The sequence below is a fragment of the Primulina huaijiensis genome, chromosome 18, assembly GCF_012295235.1.
Source record: "Primulina huaijiensis isolate GDHJ02 chromosome 18, ASM1229523v2, whole genome shotgun sequence".
NCBI lineage: Eukaryota > Viridiplantae > Streptophyta > Magnoliopsida > Lamiales > Gesneriaceae > Primulina > Primulina huaijiensis.
Window position 1 is genome coordinate 7,255,972 of NC_133323.1, and position 24,454 is coordinate 7,280,425.

At 35.9% G+C, this 24,454-nt stretch overlaps 3 protein-coding genes and 1 long non-coding RNA gene across 4 annotated transcripts; 2 read left to right on the forward strand and 2 right to left on the reverse strand.

Moving 5' to 3' along the window:
* Positions 1-4,591: 4,591 nt before the first annotated feature.
* On the reverse strand, positions 4,592-8,016 carry LOC140964906 (protein SIEVE ELEMENT OCCLUSION B-like). Its single transcript, XM_073424892.1, has 7 exons — positions 7,551-8,016; positions 7,263-7,445; positions 6,734-7,182; positions 6,464-6,573; positions 6,229-6,371; positions 5,661-6,137; positions 4,592-5,571 (listed from the first exon to the last, which is right to left on the reverse strand). Exons 1-7 carry the CDS (start codon positions 7,944-7,946, stop codon positions 4,942-4,944), a joined length of 2,388 nt encoding a protein of 795 aa, XP_073280993.1. The 5' UTR covers positions 7,947-8,016; the 3' UTR covers positions 4,592-4,941.
* A 1,496-nt stretch (positions 8,017-9,512) lies between these two features.
* On the forward strand, positions 9,513-14,002 carry LOC140965246 (uncharacterized). Its single transcript, XR_012172996.1, has 3 exons — positions 9,513-10,037; positions 10,484-11,423; positions 13,488-14,002. It is a non-coding gene; the product is annotated as an uncharacterized lncRNA (long non-coding RNA).
* A 5,710-nt stretch (positions 14,003-19,712) lies between these two features.
* Positions 19,713-22,218, forward strand: LOC140963851 (proteasome subunit beta type-7-A). The gene is made up of 9 exons (XM_073423310.1): positions 19,713-19,815; positions 19,937-20,098; positions 20,729-20,870; positions 20,988-21,084; positions 21,177-21,246; positions 21,346-21,450; positions 21,537-21,635; positions 21,743-21,830; positions 21,917-22,218. The coding sequence occupies exons 2-9, from the start codon at positions 19,964-19,966 to the stop codon at positions 21,991-21,993; spliced, it is 813 nt and encodes a 270-aa protein (XP_073279411.1). The 5' UTR covers positions 19,713-19,815; positions 19,937-19,963; the 3' UTR covers positions 21,994-22,218.
* A 625-nt stretch (positions 22,219-22,843) lies between these two features.
* LOC140965273 (uncharacterized) lies at positions 22,844-24,019 on the reverse strand. The gene has a single exon (XM_073425425.1). It carries the CDS (start codon positions 23,947-23,949, stop codon positions 22,924-22,926), a length of 1,026 nt encoding a protein of 341 aa, XP_073281526.1. The 5' UTR covers positions 23,950-24,019; the 3' UTR covers positions 22,844-22,923.
* Between the last annotated feature and the right edge of the window lie 435 nt (positions 24,020-24,454).

The following is a 24,454-nucleotide window of genomic DNA, read 5'->3' on the forward strand; positions in this document are numbered from 1 at the left end:
AAAAACCTTATAGGCTTTTATACTTGTCGTATCCCTTACCGGGAGTGTGGGATGTCGTCTTAACATCCTCCCAGGATTTATAACAAGTTTTTGAAAAAATTATTTTTATTATTTCTAACAATAACATTATATTATATATTACATATATAAACAATAAATAAATAACAGTAAAATAAATATTATTACTTTTGTTACCTTTTTCTTCTGTTCGGAGCTTGGAAAAATATGGAGGACTTTTAGAGCTTCGTGCTGATAACGTGTTGTGAAAAAGTAAAAATTTACGGTAAAAAAGTAAAAATCTCAAACTCTCAAAATTATCACACTACACACTTTATAATATTTTTCTCTCAACTCAATTGTGATTTTCTTCACAAATGAGAGATCTATTTATAGAAAATTTTTACAAATAATCCAAAAATAAAATACATCATTACCTACATCATCACACACTAATTTTCAATATTCAACATCTAATTTTACCTAATTTTCAACATTCAACATTCACATTTTCAACACAAATATTTAACACATTTTTAAATAATTTTTCAACAATATGAACATTTTTAACATCTTATTTGTATAACTTTTTCATCTAGGTTTTTCTTAATTGTCGTCGGAAGCCACTAAAACCGTCGAATATTGTTATTTGGCACCAACTCTCTCTTGCGTGACTCATGTTGGTGTACATTAAAATCTATTTAAACAAAAATTTAAAGAAAAAAAGAAACAAAATGTCACATAATATTTCAAAATGAGAGAGAAACAACTTCTTGTGTCCTTTTGTTTTTACTTATATGGATTTTAACTTGTGTGATATAGGATTTATTCGTATCACATAATTCACGTAAAAAATGAACGATGACGAATAAGTAATGTTCGGCGGATTTGGATGAAAAAAATTTGAGACCAAAAAAAAAATTTATTAGATAAAAAACGAACTTTAACAATTTACATTACTAAAATCTCTCTTCCTATTCTGGCTTTTCCTTCCTGTGGGAATGCAAACATTCATATATATTTGTATTTTCGTTTGACTTCTTGAATCTTCTAAGCAGCTAACTTCATGAATAGCCTCAAGTTGCCATAAAGAAACAAAACTGATAAAGGGAGTGAATACTTATGTATATCCTTTGCTACTTTGTGGAGAACAGCTTGATGAAAGTTCTACACCACAGTTTTTAGTCAAATATATTTATGAGATATTTTTGTAAGAGTAACAATAAGTATTAATCAAATTTTATTCTATATTATGTTTATTAATTTGTCTATTTTTGGGTTTCGACTTAGTAGTACTAAGTATTCAAAGTTTAGTTTTGATGCAGTAACTTTGATATTTATTTGTTTTTTTCTTATTTTGACGAGGCAACATAAAATGATGACGTGTCATTGGAAAATGATGATGACGAAAATTAAAATTTAGTGTACCAAAACCGAAGTTTAACAAGCTAAGTTAATGTACCGAAATGAAATGAGACAAGAATGGGATAAAATTTAATAATGAACAAGAAACTCCCTCTTGTAATATACAACCAATCAACTAAATAAAAGTGGGAATAATCATTTTCATCTTCCTTTGCTTTTAACAAACATGATATAAATTATGAATGGGATAATGCTTGTTTGTGTTTGTTGCCCATGCCATTGTGTTTGAAGAAATTATTTTTGTGCTAGTAGCCTAGGAGTACCTAATATATCAGAATTTGAGGAAAACCAATAATTTAATTTAGGGTAAATATCATGAATTCCTGTTTTAAATTACCGTTTTAATTTCCATCACATTCTGAAAAAACGTATGACAACAAAAATTAATATTAGGAACATTCATCGGATATGAGAACCATAAAAACAACCGTAGAAGCCGAAATGATACTGAAAAGATTGTGAGTAAATATCTTGTGAGACGGTCTCACGATTTTATTTACATGAGACGGATCGATCTGAGACATGTCTACCATGAAAAATAATATTTTTGACATAAAAATAAATATTTTCCATTAACTAAACCGAGTAGAAAATTCGTTTAACAAAATTGATTGTTAGATGGTCTCACAAAATTTTTTTTAAAGACGATTGCACACCCAAAATCTATACTTGCAAAGACCAACTCATCAAGAAATTAATCAGATTAATAAAAAAAGAACAAGTCGATTCGACTGCCAGCATTGATGCTTGTGGATCTGGGCAGATCACACTAGCATAAACAAACAGAACAAACTGATGGATTATTGTAGGTATATCGGAAGGTAAAATACATAATTGGAGAACATATTTATTCAATGAAAACAACATTAGCACTGCATTATTACACAAAAAGTCGGACTCTTACACTTGCAAAAAACAAGAAAACCCCTTTGTTTTAATTTCGGTAAATTAGCTGGCAAAAAGTATAATCAGGGAACAAATTTATTCGATGACAACAATATGACTGCATTATACGAGCAGACTCAAATTCTCACGCTTGCAGAAAACAAGAAACATGCAAAAATGGAAATAATACACAAACGTGCATACAGAAATTTATTCTTACATGATCACGAACATATGAACAAGGGCGGAGTATAGTTTCGGGCAATCCTTCAATCAATGCAGCAGGGATATATAACCAAATGTTCCATTGTTTTCCCACAATCAGAGCGAATCACACTGTCAGGCATGTACCCGGCGTGCCCCAGCAGAACCAGGCGATTGCAGTTGTTTCCCCGTCGAGAGAACTCCCACAAACTTGTCAGCATAAGTCAAGCCTTTTTCCATTGCAAATCGGGCCCGAGATTTGCATTCCCTGCGCCGGCGTGCATGCGCGAGAGAGCATCTTGACCAATCTTTCTTACAACTTCACAAGTGTAACTCAATATAAGCTCACCATTGATATGATTATTTTTCTATGACATTTCCCGCTTATTATCTACTTATCTAGACCTTAGCTATCTAATTTCTCATTCAAAAAGAACAAGTCCAACAGGCCAAATGCTCTAAGTCCAACACGCTCTCATCTGAACATAAGGAGAGACGATTTGAATTTGGCTTCAACATCATCTACCGCCATTAACATTCACGGGTGCACGTGGTACTAGGAGAGGTTCCGATTTATGGCTCTGCTTCAAACTAGGATCAGTTGTGAAATTCTGCACCAACCCACTATTCGAATCTGGATCTTAGTTTTGGAGGCTACACCGTTCCAGCGATCAGTGGGCGACTCTTAGTTGTTGGAAGCAACAGTACTTGGTAGTTTCACCATATCAAGAGGCAATATTTTGGAAGAGATATAAAGAGGCAATACTTTGTTGAGGCCTACTAACCTCGTGGCATTTAGCCGCACGCATGTAAGCACAATACAAATCTTACATGTCTTTACAACAAATTAAAGCATACAATATCCGTCTCCGTGATTTCAAATTTTTAGCACATATCCATGAAAACATTTCCGGACAAAGGTTTATGTGCTTAAGATTTGAAAACATGACAAAAGTCATATGCGACAGTTCAATTCTAAGATTATTTTAATTCAACATCGGAAAACAATTTATCCATACATTCTTTTGTTCCATCAAATGTAACTTGCTTTTTTTTCTTCATGCTTTGGTTCATGAATAGTACCAAAGTGTAAAATTCTTAAAAGTGAAAGTTAAAAGCACATACACTAAAAGTAATCTCTGATCTCCAAGCTAATGCCTAGGATAATTTTTAAACAATTCCTAATTTTATGCCACCAAGACAAACTCATATGCCAAACAATCAATTTCCAGTGACTTACAAGTTTTCCGACCAAAACCAGACTGAAATTGCAAAAACTTGAAAGTTAACGGACTAAAATCCATCTTTGAAAACTAAGCACGCTAAAATCACAATGAGTTGAATATATATAGACTGAAAAAATATTTAATTTATTCATATTATTTTAAAATTGATCACTTTAGTTGTCAATATTTTAGACTATTCATTAATATAAAAACAATTAGTCAAGTATTTCTATACTTTTTTTTCCACAATCATTTATCTCTCTCTTATATTGTTACCGATTCGGTAAATACACTACTTTTAGTATGCTTTATCAATAATTAGTGGATTAGGCGCATCTAATCTTTCTTCTTCACTCCCAGGCAAAAAGGAAAAAGAGCTAGCAATGAGAGCAAAGCTAGGGATGAATCTTTATCGACTACATTTTGGATAACTTGTATAAAATCTTTATCCGATCGATTATGGACATATGAGAGAGGTTATTTCTAATGCTCCTCCTGCTAATGTTAATTGCATGCTTAATTATTTTAGAACAAGTACTTATCTAAAAATTTTGGATTATCAAACCATATATCTCAAAACTAATGCACCAATAAATATCAAAGTAATAAAATCACCACAATAGCTAAGCTAGAATCTCATTGTTGTGTACTATAGCTTGGTACAATAACATAGACTGTTATATTTCTTAATCTTATGTTAAAAATTAAAAGCATAATGTTCCACGTGCATTGCATGTGATTTTTTTTTATCTGTAAAATATATTAATAAAAAAAAAGAGCCGTAAGTACGTTATACACGGGACATACTCGAGAAAATAGTTAGTCATAACATATGAAGGGCAGTAGCGTGTGTAGTAGAAGCTTGCACATTTATTCCATGACAACAACATTAATACTGCATCATTACATGCACACTCGGACTCTTACACTTGCAACAAAACAAAACAAAACAAAACAAAAAGCTTTTTGCCAGCGCCGATAAAACCTAACAAAATGATGGAATCTTGCAGGAATTTCGGCAAGTAAGCTGGCAAAATGCATAATCGGAGAAGAAATTTATCCGGTGACAACAATATTACTGCATCATTACGAACACATCCAAACTCTGACGCTTGGAAAAAAACAAGAAACATGAACAGACCAACTTACGGAAATTTATTATTACATGCATGATCACGAACATACGGAGAAGGGGTGCGATCCTTCAATCAGTGCAGCAACGGTACATAACATACTGATCCATCGTCTTCCCGCATTCGGAGCAAATGATACGCTCAGTTATGTACCCGGCATGCCCTGGCAGAATCAGGCGATTGCAGTGATGCTCTGTGCGCACACCTCGTAATTCCTCGTCCAGAATTCTCACAAACATTTCAGCATTTTCGATCCTTGGGGTCCACTGAGTATGATTGTTCATAACATCCAGTAAAACTTGGTTTTTTCCTTTTGTCATCTCGTTGTTGCCTCGGCTAAACACAGCCCACCCCATTTCGCTGCCGTCGAAAGTGAGCATGTTCAGGATCTCCTGCATCACTGCGTCGGATTCCAAAGACGTCCCGAGTTGTTTCTTGGAGTTCAACATGCTCATTAGTCTTGTCCAGAAGAACCAGATGTCGTCGTTGTAGTTGTCTCGAGAGAATGTTTGGCTTATATTCTCTCTCTCGATCACCTCGTGGCACCGGCGGACTTTTTCTTTGGGGTTACTTTTGCCCACATAGAGCATTTCTAGCTGGATGCTCAGTGTGTTGGCTGCTGCGCGGGTGGATTGGGCGAATCTACGGATCCATTCGATGTCCTCTCCCCCGTATAGGCATATAAACTTGTTGTCCCTCATCTGTAAATGAATTAAAATTGTTAAAAAAACAAATTTCAGGATTTTTCTGATTAGAGTGGTTGAATCAGTGTTGGTAAAGGGCTGCTTACCCAATCTGTAAAACGTGGATCTATGGCATCCGCAAGTAATTCCAGGTTCCAGGTGCTTTCTGCCCAGAGAGCCATTTCTCTTTGCTTAGTAAAAGGGAAACCATTGCTCCCCCAAATCCACATCATCGGTAAGGCGTCAATATTCGATAGTTTTGCTTGTGGATCCAGGACAACTATCATTGGCCTGTGTACAAAATTCCAGACCTCTCGGATGTATCTTATGGCCACTGGCTCGATTAATGAAGGCTGCTCCACTGAATGCCAAGGCATCAAGTTTCGTAGGTTGTGGAAGTCCGTATCTTGAAATGAGGCCATTGAAGTTGAAGACTCGACTATGGGGAGCCAAAGTACCTCGTATTCTTGCCTCGTTGGGTGTTGGTTGTAAATCAAATGGAGAATGTTTAGCTCTTCATGAGGAATGTTGAGGTCAGTAATCAACAATAGTACATGCTTGGACCTCAATACCTCGAGTTTCTCCTGTCAGTTCAAGAAATCAAGAAATTCATAGTCATTTAAAGGCTGTTTGGGAAGATCACGAAAATATGTCAACCGAAAACCATTAACTTACATTAGTTTTTTTGTAACCATGAAAGAGTGGCTTCTGATCTTCTCTAGCACGAAACATCGCCCTGAATACCTTCATGTTATCGATGTGCACTGCCTCCATGAGTTTCTTGAATGCTATGTAGGCATCTTCTCCTCTCTTCCTCTCTGCAGAATAATAAGATCAACATATATATCTGGAATCTGTTCCATTATATGTGTTGTACACTGGTATATATTGAGTTTAAAGTAAAACTCACCAATTAAGTCCTTGCAGATCTTCAATTGTTTTTGCAAGTGATCCAACATTACTGAAAGCTTATAAGCCATGTTTAATATGTCCCAGGACTCGGAATTTGAAGTAAGGTACCTGATCAACCACAAATACATAGTTTTTGTTGATCTTGTTGATCAATGTTATAAAATACTGCGTGCAAATGAAAAGAGAGATTGCTTGAAGTTTAGTTTAACTATCGCCCTTTGATGTATAGTGTAGAATATCTATTAAAGCCAGATGTATATATGCATACTCGTGACCGCTGGCAGTGAGGTTCAGAAGTAAAGAGGCACAGGCAAGAAGACTCCTTATGATCCAGTATACAGCTGAAGGAATATGAGCAGTAGCAGCTGCCATCTCTTCCGACTCATAGCTTATGTACTGAGAGGGAAGCTCCTTGAATTCTATCAGACAGTGAGTTACCTTCAGAGCTGTGGATAAAAGCTTGAAAACAGACTCAAACTTCTTTCTTAAATCAGTGGACTGCTGCATTGTCTCTGGCAAATCTTTGAGACTTGCGATGTTCTTTGCGAGTGGATCTTTTGTCTGATGCTGTACGACTAGCCAAAACTCACCATAGTTGATGGCAAAAGCAGCAAATACGATGACAACTTTGGCGTCCCACGAGTAGTTAGACAGAGTTTTGAGGAAGTCCATTGTTACAGAATGCGCTTCGGCTCCAGCAGCACATTTGCAAACTATCTGTAGCGTCATAAACACATTATTTCGGGTTTTACGAGCATAAATAAATGTTGATCAGATTTTCTGATATACATATATACCTCACTGCAAATCTTATTGATGGGAAGTGCCAGTGCTTTAACAATATCTAAGTCCCTGTAAGAACTGTCGTAGGCATTGTCATCCAACGTAGGAATGTGGTACCTTTTATCATCCAACGTAGAACTTTGGTATGCTTTGTCTTCCTTTGTATCAAAGTGATGTTGAACTTGATTTCCCTGAATCTGCATAAAACATTAAAAAAAAGAAACACTTTCCAAGTGAATAGGAAACTCAGTTCTTGGACTAAAAATCAAGAATCGTGACATATGGAAAGGATGGCCACGTACAGGAGCAATACTGTGATCAGTAGTAGTCAAGGGCTTTGTGAGACGAAAGATATCCTCGACTATAGCAAGAACAGGCTTCACGTCAAAATCTTCATAGCCTAAAGTATGAGTGGCCACAATTTGCTTGTTCAGTGCGCTCTCATCTGAAGATAAGGAGAGGCGATTTGGGTTTGGCTTTAATATCATCTGACGGCCCTTAACATTCACCGGTGCACGTGGTACAGGGAGAGCATTGTAAGTGTCATGATCCATTTCATGGCTCTGCTTCAAGTTAGGATCAATTGTGAAATTCTGCACCAAACCTCCATGCAAAACTGGATCTTTTGGAGGCAACACCGTTTCAGTGATCAGTGGGCGACTCTTAGTTATCGGAGGCAACACTTGGTAGTTCGCCATATCAGGATGCGGTATTTTGGAAAAGATATATGTTTGTGTTGATTGAAAATTGCTTGTGTGATATGCAGGGCTTTCCTCCAGGCTTTATATAGATGAGCATTATGGGATCTTCCTTGAACAGAGAAAGTACAATACTGGGAGAATAAAGCTAAGTTCCTTGCTTCCATTGTGTTCTCAATCTTATAGGATCCCATATCTTTTTCTTCAGAGTAAAAAGATCGCTACTTTTTTTAGTTCAGAATATTTAGGACACCTTTTTTTATTAATCAAAGCAATCATGTGATGTATTATTTTGATCTTACTTATCTTCTCCTTACATATTTTTTCTGCAAAAGCATGCAGTTTCTTGCTTCAAGTATTGTGATCAAGTTTTATGAGTATTTTTTAAATATAAACACTCGTCCCTCTGTCTTGTTTCTTGAATTCCAGGATCCGCCCCCATCCTATCCCTAAGTCCCGCAAGGAAGGATCCACGAAATTCATTGAGGCGAGGCAAGAGGAAACTAGCAGGGCAACATATGAATTTTCAGAAAAATTACATATGAAATCTTAAAATTTTCTTTGTTCAAGGGCTAACTACCCCCAGCATGGGATATGCTAACCTATAGCATTTAGTGCATGTAAGCATATCACAAATCTGGTGTATCTATACAGCAATTTAAATGTTTTACATGCATATAATACCATTAAAACCCAAACAACAAGAAGATGGTTTGATCGGAATGTTTGTCTTCAACCGACCTGTTGCTTGCTGTGTATAAGAAAGTATATACCTGTGATGTCATGGATCTCACACCAGCAAACCTCAGGTGTGAAAGTTAAATTCTATGATTGTAAATCAACATCGGATAACGATGGATTCTTACATCCTTATGTTCCTCGAAGTGTCCTGCTTCTTTTCTTCATGCTTTGGTTCATGAACAGTATCAAAGTGCAAGTAAAGTTCTTAAAGCGAGTGTTCAAAGCACATTATGTTTTTTGCTCTCACTTTTGCAAATGTCCTGCAAATCATATAATAAGTATATACTCATTTTCATCTTTAATTTATAGCTATAAGTGTGGTTTCCACAACACAATAAACCTCTCATTTTGTAATAACTTATATAGTCAGATTTGAGATCAAATCATAATTTATATCAAATTAAACCGTTTGGTATTAATAATATAATAATAATATTATTTTTTAAAATATTAATAATAGTGTTATTATTGATATTGATAATAATAATAATAGTGTAATTAATAAAGATAGATATAATAATAATAATAAGATCTAGTCCTCGTTAATATTCTTGAAATGAAGATAGAATATACATAGAGATTTGATTATCGTAGTTTCGGATTCAGATATTTTCCGAACCTGAAAAATGGAAATCGGGATAAGTATGAGGATGACGACGAGATTTGAGTATTGAAATTGGGATGACAAACTCATCCTCGGTCCTCTCATTGCCATCCCTGCTGAGATGTCATATGAGGAGTCAAATGTCAATTATACAAGTGGGTGGTTAATCTCTGATTTCATTTGCTTAATGGGGCAAATGTTGCATAAGTTAAGAGTTTTGGGGGGCAAAGCGTTATTCTCTCCTCGCTCCCATTCCATTTACTATTTGAGGGTTCCTTTTCCTCTTTTGCGGCCGTTCTTTTCATTTCATAAACCCTAGATTGGTTTCGAATCGTTTATATTCACTGTTAATTTTCCAAAATAGCTTGTTTATTGCTTTGGATTATTGAAAAGATTATTTATTTCTATGCATTTCTTACTTCTTGCGAGCTTGATTGATTTGTTGATTTCATTTGCGCTTAATCCGTATCTTCTCTTGAGGTTTCTGTCCAGATCCGAATCTTTCTAAGACTGTATTGCAGGGTTTAGGTTACAGTGTAATATATAGCTTGAAAATATGGGTCGAGATTGATAAATTCCTTTTTTTTAAAATTTTTTTTTCTGCTGGAGTCATTTACGAAGTTTTTTTTTGAGTTCCTTAGTTCTTTGTCATATGTCGTTGATGTGTGGAATTGCAAGTATAGAAAAGATGATTCATATGTTTTTATGCAGAAAGTAGCTTCTTGTGAAGCCATGTATGTTTAGTTGTTGATACTTTCTTATGCTTGCGGAGCAGTGACGGCTTCTCCTTCTTCAATCACGTCAATCATCTCTCTCATGTCGTCGGAGATAGATTACGCGATTGAAAGATATGATGGAAGTGATTGAAGTTGGAGAGACCGTGGATGAATGATTTTTCATTCTTCACTCTGCAGGATGTGATGTATTAGACACTTAAGTTGCTGCAGAAAAAATGGGATAGTTTTTGCTTCATTCTCCAGCTTCATAGGTTGCAGTGTAATATAGCTTGAAAATATGGTTTGAGATTGAAATATTCCTAATTTATTTATTTCTATCGGTGTCATTAATAAGCATGTTTCGAATTTCTTAGTTCTTTTTCATATGTTGATGTGTGGAATTGCAAGTATGGAAAAAATGACCACCAACACAAACTAATTAATCCATATGTTTCTTGTGAAGCATATGTTTAGAGGTTCTTTCTATGGTTGCTGATTTTTTCTTATGCTTGCGGAGCAGTGACGGCTTCTCCTTCTTCAATCACGTCAATCATCACTCTCATGTCGTCGGAGATAGATTACGCGATTGAAAGATATGATGGAAGTGATTGAAGTTGGAGAGACCGTGGATGAATGAGTTTTCATTCTTCACTCTGCAGGATGTGATGTATTAGACACTTAAGTTGCTGCAGAAAAAATGGGATAGTTTTTGCTTCATTCTCCAGCTTCATAGGTTGCATTGTAATATAGCTTGAAAATATGGTTTGAGATTGAAATATTCCTAATTTATTTATTTCTATCGGTGTCATTAATAAGCATGTTTCGAATTTCTTAGTTCTTTTTCATATGTTGATGTGTGGAATTGCAAGTATGGAAAAAATGATCCACCAACACAAACTAATTAATCCATATGTTTTATGCAGAAAGTAGCATCTTGTGAAGCATATGTTTAGAGGAAAGAAGCATATGTTTAGAGGTTCTTTCTATGGTTGCTGATGTTTTCTTATGCCTGTGGAGGAGTAATGGCTTCTCCTCCTTCAATCACTTCAACCATCTCTCTCATGAATGAGTTTTCATTCTTCACTCTGCAAGTTTTGATGTATTAGACATTCAAGTTACTGCAGAAAAAATGGGATAGTTTATGCTATGTTCTCAAGTTTCGGCTAGCGAAGGCATACAGCTCAAGGTTGGGGATCCATACTTCCCCAGGTTCGAAATTTTATGCACCAGATATCTGAGTTGAAAACTTTTCGGATTTTCATTGTTTGCATGTGAAGATGACTAATTTTTCAGTGGAATTATGTAACCCATTAACTTATTGTGAATACCATCCAATTCTCCAAGGGCTGTAAATTTATGTGGCACTTCATCACTCTCAAATATGTATCTATGATCTACTTCAGCTCCATATAACAAGTATACTTATTCTTCTTGGACTATTTACCTTGGCTTATATCACTAAAACTACACAAAAGCACAAATTTATATAACAATGGAAGATTAAGGCAAACAAATTGCCGCGTGATAAAATTAAGTTAAAGGGTGTTTTGCCTCAAACGTCAAAATTAATTAGATTTAGACTAAATAAGAACAAAAATAATAATAGTGTAACTCTTGATACCCAATCGTCCACAATACAGAATAGGGTTGACGGTCCAAACAAACGAGTTATTTCTCAAAAGATATCAAGAGCCAACGTAATATGTCAATGCATAAGAAGTAAAATATGTATCATGTAATAAATAAATATGCAGCATATAAGTTTGTATATTACGTTGGATATCTGGGTCAGTACATCACGTATCTAACTATAACAACCTGACAGAAAGTCTACTCGTCTGAACCTAGACAATATCAACATACTGAAATCACTATCATGTTAGATCCAGAATTATTAAACACGTTTCAAAGGTTTTTCTAATTATTCTTAAAGCACCATTTAACGTTTTAGGATTAGACCTGCATCTGTCGACCGCCCGCTGATGATGTTTCGTTCTGTGTGTCCCTGATCACCGACCCCTCCTCAAGTTGACGTTAGCTCCGAAGCTTCCCGACGATAAACTTTCTTATAAACTAGTTAAAAACTTAAGGTTTATGGCTAGAACTCGAAAGAGAAACTGAAAAAAAGCAATGTAGAAAACAAATTAAATCAGCTTCCATTTATAGGGTGCATCCGGACAATTTCAGAAGATTCTAACTCAATCTTATCTACCACATGTTATAATATAATTCGTCTAGTTAGATTTCTTGGGATAATATAATCTGAAGAATATTGAGTAGTCTATTTTAAATTCGCTGAATCGTAACATGTTGATCATCAATTAATCAAATTCTTAATAATGTTTAATTACTAACTTTTTAATCATATCTTAATTAATTCTTCATTCAAATAAAAATTCGGGCCATTATAAAAGGAGATCACAAATGCCTGACAAATTTCACACCATTAGAACTTCAAACCTAAAGAACATACAAAACCTCTAATCAGATGTAAGAACACAAAATACCAAAGAGACGTCATCTATTATAAAATATCGCTGAAACAACTGACATGAGCACTTTTTTATGACCCTTTGAATCTGTACCACATTTATTGGTTACAAAAAATATTAAACTATGTGCGTTGAGCTCAAGCAAATAGTACATGCTTAATTAAAACAACTTCTACCAACAATGTCCACATTGCCAAATTTTGCCAAATCCAAAACGATGAAAGTACTTCCTTATCATCTCCAAGATCCTTTCATTGTCATCTCCAAAAATCTTGCAGGTTTGTTCCCAATTTGCGACACCGAAAACCCAAGATGCTTGAACTTGAAACAAGGCAACTCATCAAGCCGTATATACCACACAATCTCCACACAAATGTGGTGATAACCAAGCATAGAAAGTGAACGAGGTTCCCTCAAACAATGTTTTATCCAACAATCTGCAGTAACAAATGTCATATCAGATCCCAAATAGCTTGGTGTCTCATTATTCCTTTGAAGCAGAATCTATCCAAAAAACACTTAAAACTGCACATTATAATAATTCATCCATATGTTAATTACGTTACCCTGACATCCAATGCCACAAACGAGCTATAATAAAATCTGGATCCAAGTGAGATGAGAGGATAACATTGCCAAAAATTGTAATACCTTGTAACAGATAAAGACCATTATGCAATTTTTCCTAGAGCACCATAGAAGCTCCCTTTTTAACTCTCAAAACTCCACCAGCTGCGGAATACTTAAATATCATCTAAAATCCTGACACTTCCATCAAACATCTGAACTCTAATTATTCCAACACCAATATTTCCACAAGACATTATTTCCCATAAAAACAACTCTCTCATTAATACACTGATAATCAGCATGACAATCTCTATTGAGCACGTGTATTTATGACATTTAGTATAAAACGTCCAAATTTTGCCTATGCAAATACCAGACATAAGTGAAACATCACTCTCATCATTAAAATATCTTACAGTTTAGCATTACCATCAATTGTGTGAGGGTCAAAGAACATAAATGCCATCCAAGCAGAGTGCCCGAGTTGGGGAGCAGTTGAATCCTCCAATCGACCAGTATTCGGCCCAGGTTTCTATGTGGAACAGCCGGCAGAGAGCAGTCAGTTGCTCAGCAATGAGCATTCGTGAGAGAGCCCTTGGGAGCTCATCCCCTCTCTAAATGACAAGGGTAAGCCAAGACATCGGGGGAACAACATTCGGATAGGGTGAAGTGGAAGAAACAAGTGTGTATATTAATTTATAGTGGATGTCAAGTGGCTAAGACAAAAGTGACTGTCCAGCAAAGATGAGATGAGAAGTGTCCGACAAGTTGGCACCTCGACCAAATACATGCATGAACTATTTATATGCCACGTCACATCATTGTACGATAATTTTCTATTGTACAAGGAAATCACATCGGTTAGGATTTTGTTTTTTCTGCAGATTTTGCTATGACAAATCCCTTGAATATGAAAAGTAAATATGTACAATAGGGGATTGTTGGATCTCGGTTTTCTACACGCCCAAACGCAGCGGAAGTTTTAAAATTTTATTTTATTTTGACAATCAAAATATATATGATAGGACGTTCGTATGATTTTCATAAACATACATAGGATGTTAGAAAATTTATACCTTTGTGAATCTTTGTGAATTAATTCACTTGGTTCCAACTAATCCGGTATAAACGGATTAGCTCTTGATGAATCCCTACGAACTTTCTTCAAGAGACTCCTTTCTTTTCGTCTAATCAGGTCCACGACTGAATTGTTTGATCCTCTTCCAAATTGCACTAGAAATATTAGAAGAGATTTAATGTAGGAGAAGATTATTTGAGAGACGGCTCAAAAACTTTTCTCAAAAGAAAGTGGCCGATTTTTTTTTTTTGGAGGAGTGGTTTTCGAAAATAATGGTTGTAGTATGCTAGGGTTATGACTTGCAACCCCTATTTATAATTAAGTCATAGCCTAATTACATAATTAACATTAATGGGCTTCATTTAATTAATTGGGCTAGTCCAACTAATTTAATTAATTTAATCAAGGTCCATTAAAACTTTAATTAATTATTATGTTGGATTTGTACTCCTACAAGTTCATTAAACATATTACCCACCATATTTAATTTATTAATTAATCAACTCAACTTTTGAGCTTAATAAATTAAATACATTATAAATTCAACATTTGAATTTATTGTTTAAATTATAAATTCAAATACTTGAATTTTCATCACATCCAAAATTTAATATTTAATAAACCAACATTTGAGTTTAATAAATTAAATTCTCAAATTTTATAAATTCAACTCCTTGAATTTATTCTCTCAAAATTTAATTATCATAAATTCAACTCTTTGAATTTACTATATAATATAAATTCAACTTCTTGAATTTATTCTCTCAACGGGAACAAACGATCTAGTGCTTGTGTGACCCTCAATGGTTCAGGGATACAGCTAGCCGTGGGTTCACAACTCTTTGTGATTCTGAACATAATCCTTTATTCGGGCTTACCCTAGTTAGCCCCATTCTTTTCATCAACACTTTGATCAAGAACGTCAGANGATACTCTGGCCAGAGATTCCATGCACTATAATTTCATCAGATCACATAGGATATCCACACCCGCAGGTGAGCGGTGAATCCCCGACTACAATGCACTGGCTCCTATATGTTTCGCAATTGTACCCAACCTCGCCACCTGATGACTCTCCTGGAGCCAGTAAACGAGTCAAAGCACAGCCCTAGCATATAGAGCCTCAGTGTTGTCTCGGGTCGTAAGGACTAATTGTGACTGCCCGTATTTTCGTATTCATAATTTTGCAGAATTATTAAAAAATTTCTCTTTAAATAAATAAACTTGCAACATATAAAAACTTTCGTAAAATAACTCAACGGTTTAACATAAACATAGCAGCGGAAACTGAATAATGTTTTAAACAATAACTTAAAATATATAAAAGTTATAACAAGAGTTTGAACATAAAACTGAATAACTAAACGTGAGGTCCTCAGGTTCGTACTACCGCCGATCCGAGCTAACTCACTGGTCCCCGCCCTCAGCCTCTGCATCGTCAGTACCTACATCAATCAACTCTAGTGAGTCTAAAGACTCAGCATGCATATATCGTGAATAACAAGTAAATATATCATAAAATCGCATGCAACGTAAAAATATCGTATCGTAAAGCGTAACGTGAAAATCGTATCATGAGTAATTATAAATACGTGCATATCTGAAAATCATACGTAAAAGCTTTGCTCGATAGAGCTATGTCATAACATATTATATCGTAATTTTTTTTTCTGTAGAGATAATGTTCTACGCAAGTGGCCCATAACATAACATGCACGTCTGATCAGACTAAACCACAGTATACTAGGCGGTAGAGATCATCACAGCCCTTGAACTGGATATCCGTACCATACATAATCGTAAACCGGTCGTAAGTCACCGGGTGAAGCAATCCCATAAGCGTAAGGTGGCCACAAGACATATCGCATATATCTCAAAAATAAACATTTTCTATTTTTATGCACGTAATATAATTACTATCCTGTTTTAATTTCCCAATTGAGTTGGATCGTTCTCAGGCTCGCTGCGCCCTAATTCTAACATGAGACATGCAAATAATCTCAACTTGACCAACACTTCATAATCGTACTAAAAACGAGACAATTACGCCCAACAAACTTAGTATCTAACCATGACTCCGTACCAACCCGAACCAACATCGAACCATCATTTAGTCATGATTAAAATACACCTAAAATACTGGAAAACATAACCCTAGGGCTGTAATACACGAAAAATGTGAATGGAGGCCAAAAATCGTGAAACGCTCTTTTGAGAGTCACTTTGGTACATTGCACCGTAAATTCTCGTACGACCTCTAAACTTAACCAAATCACAAATGGCCAAAAACATGACCTTCCTAACTCATTGAGGTACTGTTCAGTCCAAGGTCATAGGCTAAAAGCCAACCAAGAGCTCGAAACAGCCCTCTGAACCGAAGCTCACAGCTGCTGTCCAGAAAATACGGCAGCGGCTGCTGTGATTCCTTGGCTTCGTTTTCAAGGCTTTGGCCATTGGGGGCTTGAACCACCGACCAGAGCCTCTTACCAGCATTCTAAGGAGTGGCTCAGACCATGGCTAAGGGCTAAAAGCCAACCACAATCCAAGCAACCACCCAAAACAATCCAAAGCTTCACCCGAGAACACATATGCTGTACCGTGGGGAGTGTTGCTTGTTCTTGCTGTCATGTATCATTCCAGTGGCCATATGATCAACCATGGCATGATCTAAACATCATGAGATATTGTGTTAACCATGGCTAAGGGCTAGAAGCCAACCAAGATCCACCCAAACACCTAGGACAACACAAAGCTCAAACCGAGAACACAAGAAAATTCTGTACCATGCGATTGTTTGGATTGCTTGCTGTCAAATGAAAGATCCAATGGTTATGAGGTTAACCATGGTCCATGCTAGACATGATAAGGTGTTGTATGAGTCATGGCTAAGGGCTAGAAGCCAACCACAACCCACCTAACACCCCAAAACCGAAACTCAACACACTCAACAATACCAGAATTTTAAAACCGAAGGGGCTCTGTTCTTTGTTTGTTTTAAAAATCGATGGGGACATGAACCAAGACATGAAAGGGAATTTTGGTCACGTCCTAGACATGTCAAGGAAGGATTCTAACCATGGTTACGGGCCCAAAAGTCAACCAAGATTCGAACCTCCCTGTACAAACCGAAAACCAGAATTTTGAGACACAAAATGCACCATGGACAAGTTGCTGTCCATTCGAGTTGCTGGGGGGAGGGGGGAAAGGGCTTTAACCAATGGACTAACACCTTCCTAGCACACCCTATATCATGTCTATAAGCAGCCTTGTGCCCCTGGAAATCGAGTCAACCCTGAAACCACAAAAACATCAAAATCGTGAGGTGCACAAGTGAAGAGTCGAAAAATCTGCACAATGTTTTTCGAAAGTTCTTGACATAATTTCGGTTTTGTCATAGATCAAGCACATGTAATGGTTTAAAAATAAATTTATAACTTGATTGAAGAGCAAAGAAATAATATAGACATGCCTGAAGTTGTTTTTACAATAAACAACACAATACGTCGGATCGGGAGACACGGCAACGGAAATGAATACACCTTGCTATTGTTGTTGTCTTGGCCAAGAATGGGAGCTGCCAAATCTCCTAATTTTTGTGCGAGGGAGAATGAAGAAGGTGGTGAAGGGTTGTGGTCAAATATGGTGGTGCATGGGGGAGAAAATGATGCCAGTGGGGGGGGGGGGGACATGCATGATGAATGGGAGGTCTTTGTTTTCTTGTTGGGGGAGTTAAATGGTGTCAAGTTGGGATTGTGTGGAGTGGAGATGACCGAGACTTGTCTACCCAAATTGGTGTAGGATTTGTTTAAGTTTTGCTAAGTAGAATCCTATGTTAGATAAGCTTGATTAAAAGGTTAATTAAGCATAATCTTGATGAATTAAGAAGCCTACAATTAAATTGGTGATTAATTAATTAAAGTAGACTTAAATCCACTTGATTTCATTAAAATAAATTATTTCTTATCTTGGAATAAATTTAGGAATATTTTTGGATAATAAAATTCATCTCCGATTTCCTATCTCCGGTCCGGTCTCGCGTATATATCTAAAAAGCTAAAATTTGAAATACGCGATTTAAAAATCCTTAAAAATTACGTAAAAGATTTAAATGCAATTAAATCAACAATTTCTTAAAATAATAACCATTTAAAATTAAATAATAAAAATTATGCACATATATACGCCTATTGGTTTTTCGGGTACTACACTAATGGTGTACAATAATAACCACGGACTTATCCTCTCGATAAATGATAACCACTTGGAAAGTCCGAGGGAGGGTTGTTCGGTATAATCATCATATGACTACCCATCTGCATGTTTGGACATCTCTATGCCCTTACCAAGAAACGCAGTACACAACATCACAGATGCTAGTCTCGAGCTCAAGCGACCTTTATCCCTGTTTTAGGCGGCTGAATCGACTAGGAACGAATTTAGATCATACAGTGTTTACAAACGAGTTTCAATATCGAATTACGATTCATTTGTATTAAAATATAATCAAAATCTTTATCTATGTTTGATAACATGGGTATACAGATAAAGAAATAACAGACCATGAAATAATGAATTATATTAAAATAAAGATTGTTAATTACAACTGAGTCAATAAAATCTCTAGCCAACAGTTGGGTTGCAGGACATCTACTCTAATAAGGAAAAACCCTTGAAATCAACGTTAGGTTTATCAAGTCTAAAAATTAGGTTTTTAGTAAGGGGTTTAAACAGTATCCTATCTTATACCACAAAAATTCTTGGCTATTCGTTTGAGCAAGTTTTTTTCTTATAAAAAAAATATTTATTTATTTTAACGGATTATCCTCATTTCAAATCTCACGTGGCACATATATAAATGGTGACCTACATTCGATGTCACGTCATTAATTTTTGACGACACGGCGTTATTTTTGGTGTTATATCGATAAAAAATTATTAAAATTAGAGAGAAAAAGGCAAATATGACCAAAAAAAAAAACACTTATCATAGGAAAGAAAATATAATTTTCCCTTTCATTAAATTTCCATACCATAAGTTATTTGATAAGTTTTTTTCATTTTAAAAATATTGCTAAAAAAATATCTATTACTATTATAAAGTTAGATAACTATTGCCACGGTATGACATTTTTATGTTGACTCTATCAATTTTTATAATCATCATATTACCTCTCATTTTTATTTAAATTATAAAATTATCTTTATTCTACAATTTAATTACAAAAATTGATGAAACAAAAATAAATAAATAAAAAAAACCCACAATTGAACAAGCATACAGCTCTACAACCTAATTACAAAAAAATTGAAGAAACAAAAATAAATTAAAAACAAAACCATGATTAGGAGCGCTAGTATAAAAGAATAGATGGAGGAAAATTTAATGTGTAATTATATTTGTATATTTTAATTAATATTTTAAAATCCAAATAGAATATTCAAATTTTAATTGAAAAGACTCATTCGAGGGTAGCGAAGCAATTTATTTTTCCCAATTGGAGCCAATGTTGTATAAGTGAGACTTTTAGGGGGTAAATTGCATTTTCACGACCTCTTTCAATTTCATCACATTTTCGTCTTCCTTCGTTTCTTTATTCCCAAGACATTACACTATCTGTAAAAGGCCCTCGCCTCTCTTCTCCATCTTGCGCTTGGATCTCCATTTTTTGTGAGTTTCTTGATTCATCCTCGTTGGTTCGAGTTTTTTATGTTTACTATTAATGTATCGTTTTGATTTGTCTTTCAGTAATGTGATGATTCTTTTGATTGCTTGTTTTTATTTTGAATAGATTGTTTGGGAAGAGAATTTGGTAGATATGAAGACAGAGGGTCAATTAGCTGGTGGATTCAGCTTCGAGAACTGCCGGAGGAACGATATGCTTGCGCAAAAGGGTTTGAAGCAACCCTCGTTTCTCAAGACAGGAACAACAATCGTGGGTTTGATATTTCAGGTACATTGATTTACGCATTTTGGGTTTCTTTCAGCTCCGAATGGATGATGTTGTGGGTTTTATTTATTGATAGATAACTTGTGAGGCTTCTATTGGGAGGTTTTCTCGTGAGTTTCTTTTGTTAAATTTAGGCTTCAGTCCACTTTATATTCCGGGTTTCTTTTTATCTGTTTATATTTGGAATGAAAGTGTGGGACTTTTAGTGGGAGATTGGGTACCAGTAGACATGGAACTATCCTTGGGCATGAAATTTAGTCCAGATTGAAAAATGTAATGCTATCTTTTCTTCCAGTTGGTATTACTTAAGGAGCTTTTCATAGTTGCTTACAAGAAGACGATGCAGTGATTTGAATAATTTTCTATTTATTGTTCCTGGCGGTACATGGTGAGTTTTACTACTGATATCGAACTGAAAATGTAGTTAGTCTGTCGATCTACGGTTGAATATCTTGAAAGATTTTGACAAAGGTTTGGTTTTTGTTACAAATTTTTATGAACTACATGTGTCCGAATAATATTGATTTCCAATCATTTAAGTGATGATTCTAGGTTCAGAAGATGGGAAATCAGTGAAATGTGTGGCAAAATGCTTTTGTTTACTCATGCTTGACTAATATCTATGTGATTCAGGATGGTGTCATTCTCGGAGCAGACACACGGGCCACTGAAGGCCCCATTGTCGCTGACAAGAATTGCGAGAAGATTCATTACATGGCTCCCAATATTTACTGCTGTGGAGCTGGGACTGCAGCTGACACGGAGGCTGTTACCGGTATTATTAACATAACCACATTTGATGTTTTGCTCATTATATTCTAGCCTTTCCAATCAAATAGTTTCAAGTGCTTCATCTAATTATTTGTTTCTTTCTTGATTTGTGCTATCCTAGACATGGTTAGCTCCCAGCTTAAGCTGCATCGGTATCATACTGGTCGTGAGTCCAGGGTTATTACTGCTCTTACACTTCTGAAATCTCATCTTTTCAGGTGACTTTATTTACCGATACTCATCTTTTAAACACTATTATTTCTTTTTATGAGAAGACTATAATTTATCATTCCACTTTTTTAATAAACAGCTACCAAGGATACGTGCAAGCAGCTTTGGTGCTTGGTGGAGTTGATTTGACTGGCCCCCATCTGCATACGGTGTGTTATTTTTCTTTACCTTTTGGATATTGGTGTCTTGCATCATTTTCATCATATGGTTACATAGCTATCATGTTGGTTGACTCGATAAATATCCAGATCTATCCTCATGGTTCTACCGACACCCTGCCCTTTGCTACCATGGGTTCTGGCTCCCTTGCTGCTATGGCTGTCTTTGAGTCTAAATATCGAGAAGGGATGACTGTAAGTTCCTTAATTTTCCTCATAGCACCACCCGAGCCTTTAGTTTTTGCAATTTCTTCGCTTTGAGTGTACAATCAATTTTGCAGAAAGATGAAGGTGTAAAGTTGGTAGCTGAAGCCATTTGCTCTGGCATATTCAACGACTTGGGAAGTGGAAGTAACGTGGATATCTGCGTGATAACAAAGGTTTCATATTTTGATCCTTGAGACTGTCGTTTAGTTTTTAGTGAAGTGATTCTGTATATGTTGTTTCAAGTAACTCCAACATGTCCTGTCTATACTTTCTTTTGTAGGGAAAGAAAGAGTATCTGAGAAACTATATGCTGCCAAATCCACGCACGTATATCAATGAGAAGGGTTATTCATTTACAAAAAAGACTGGTTAGTATTTTCATGTGGTACTCATTCTTTTGCTTCGTGTTAAATGCTCCTTTCCAAAGGTTTTCTGATGTTTTTCGTGCTTGCAGAGGTGTTGAAGACGAAGATAACTCCATTGAAGGAAATGGTGGAGGTTGTTGAAGTAGGAGAAGCAATGGAAGAATAAGTCTCGCTTCTTCTACTTCCAATTTCGCGAGTCCCTGTTTTGTATTGCACACAAAAGCCATGCCTGTGAACTGTGTTTTTATAGACTAGCCTCAAGTTGAAATTGCAACGGATCCTAATTCTCGTTCCGCAATATGGTATAAGCTTTATTCAAGATTACAATTTCTGGGATTTATGACATGCGTTCATTGCAGTATTAAAGTCTACCATGGTTAAGCTTCTCTTAGATATTACATAGACCCCATCTTTTGCTTATGCTATCATGAAGATCAGCTGCCAATCAGATGTCATAAGATTTAAATATACGATTTAAATTTATTCAAAAATATATGTATACAATTTAAATCAATGTGCTTACATTAGCTTATGTTAATTCTTGTTATTATGCTGGTAGAAAGAATTATTCATATTTGAAATCTTTATTTTTTGAGTTACTTTATTAAGATAAGTGAAATTTAGAATCAAATTAATTTTTCTTAATCTCTAAAGATAATTTTTATTTTCCGTATTTTATGATTGATTTTGTATTCAACATTATTAGAATTAATTTTACTATTTAATTAGATTGCTCGTTGCTAATTGAATGGCCAAATTAATCAAACAAATAAGTTTGAGTCTCCGAGTGACTCATGAGTTAATGAATAATCTAGCATTAATTTGGCATTTAAAATAAATTTTAATATAGCAATTACACATTAAAGTGTGAAATGCCATTTGCCAGTTTAATAATTAAAACGTGAAATGTCATTTTTACCGTTTAATTTGATAAATAGATATAGATTTCTGAATTTATATTTTCGATCATTGAAGCATCTTCCTCGAGTTTTATACAAGTAGATTTAAAACATAGACTTTACAAAACAGTGGGAAAAACCAAGATCTTGTTGAACTGATGATCGAGTAGAACAAATTAAGATTCTTTCCTATCCTTTCATCGCTTCGTCACGCATTTTTTATCGAGCAAGATTCCGGTCGGCGGTCCGGCGACAGAAATTTGGCAATGAGCATACAACCAATATGAATAATGGAAGATGCCCCCCAACTTTGATCTTGTTCTAAACAGACCCTCGACTTCAAAATTCACTATCCCGCTATCCATTTGTCTCGTAAGCTCCATTCTGTGCCCCATTGAGAGCTTAACCTGGCTTACCATAAAGTGCACATTGGCGAACTTGGATTCACTTCTCATCAAAGAAAACTGTTCCACGTAACGCGTGGCGATGAAGTTCTTTTCGTAGTAAAGATCCAAGATCGCGTAGCTGAAATCTACGTTCACCTTGGTGTTTGGATTGGAGAAGTTTGCTAGCAATGTGATGTCAGCGTTGAGGAGGTATCCCATATCGAGATACGCTGCGTTGAAGGTGGAGGCCGATATGTCGAATTTCGGGTTCCGAGGTCGGAAAAGGAGGTAAACTATGAGGATTATGAGGCCCCCGACTATGACAATTATCCAGAAAAGTGCGCAGAATGCTGCGATCAGCCATGCTAGTGGCCTGGTTTTTTGGGACGGGGGACCTCGCAGCAATGAAGGGTGGTGGGAGCGGCGGCTTGTTTGCGTCGAGTAATGGGCCTGTGGCTGTGCTGCCGCATGATGTGGTGGCGAAGTTGCCTGCGGTGTAGAGTGGTTAGCTGGCTGGACGCCGGCTGGACTGGTGTGATGGGACATTTCCGGCGGTGGCGGAGTTGCCTGCTGTGTAGAGTGGTGAGCTGGGCTGAGGCCTGCTGAACTGGTGTGATGGGACCTTCCCGGCGGTGGCTCCACGTGATATGATGGCGGAACCGCCTGTTGCGTGGGACGGTTGGGGCTACTGGGTCTGTGAGGTGTCTGTTCCCGTGCTCGTGTGGAGCGGAGCGGTGGCGGTTCATGCTGTGGGTGGCGAGATTGTGAAGGGAACTCGAGTATTGGATCATTTTGATGTGGGAGAAAATGAGGATTGGTCTCTTGCTGTCGGGACATGATTCAGATTTAGGATAGTGTCTGAATCATGACATGATCGAATGAAAGGAAATGGGTTGAAATCAAAAATTGAAAGAATGAGGATTAATTCCAAGAGAAGAAAAGAATCGGACCTTAGTTAAGCATAGAAGGCTAATATATGCCAACAGAAAAAGTTATTATAGGAATTGTAATATCCAATAGACTAATTTAAATATATCTCTTAACTCCACATAGCACATGAATATTACGAAATAACTTTAAAAATAAAGACATCCAGAAATTTGGTATACAATTTACATTTACAATCATCGTCTCTTATTTTCTCAAAATAAAACCAAATAGCGATTTCCTTTTATCAAAATATTTATTCAAAATTCTTTTCTGATATCATCTCCAACATAATATTGTTAGAATCGAAAAAAAATTTAGAGGTGGTGAATAAATTTTTTTAAAATAAACAGACAGATTTTGCTAACTTAAGTCGTGTGAGCATCTCAATTAAATTTCCAATCAAACTAAGCAG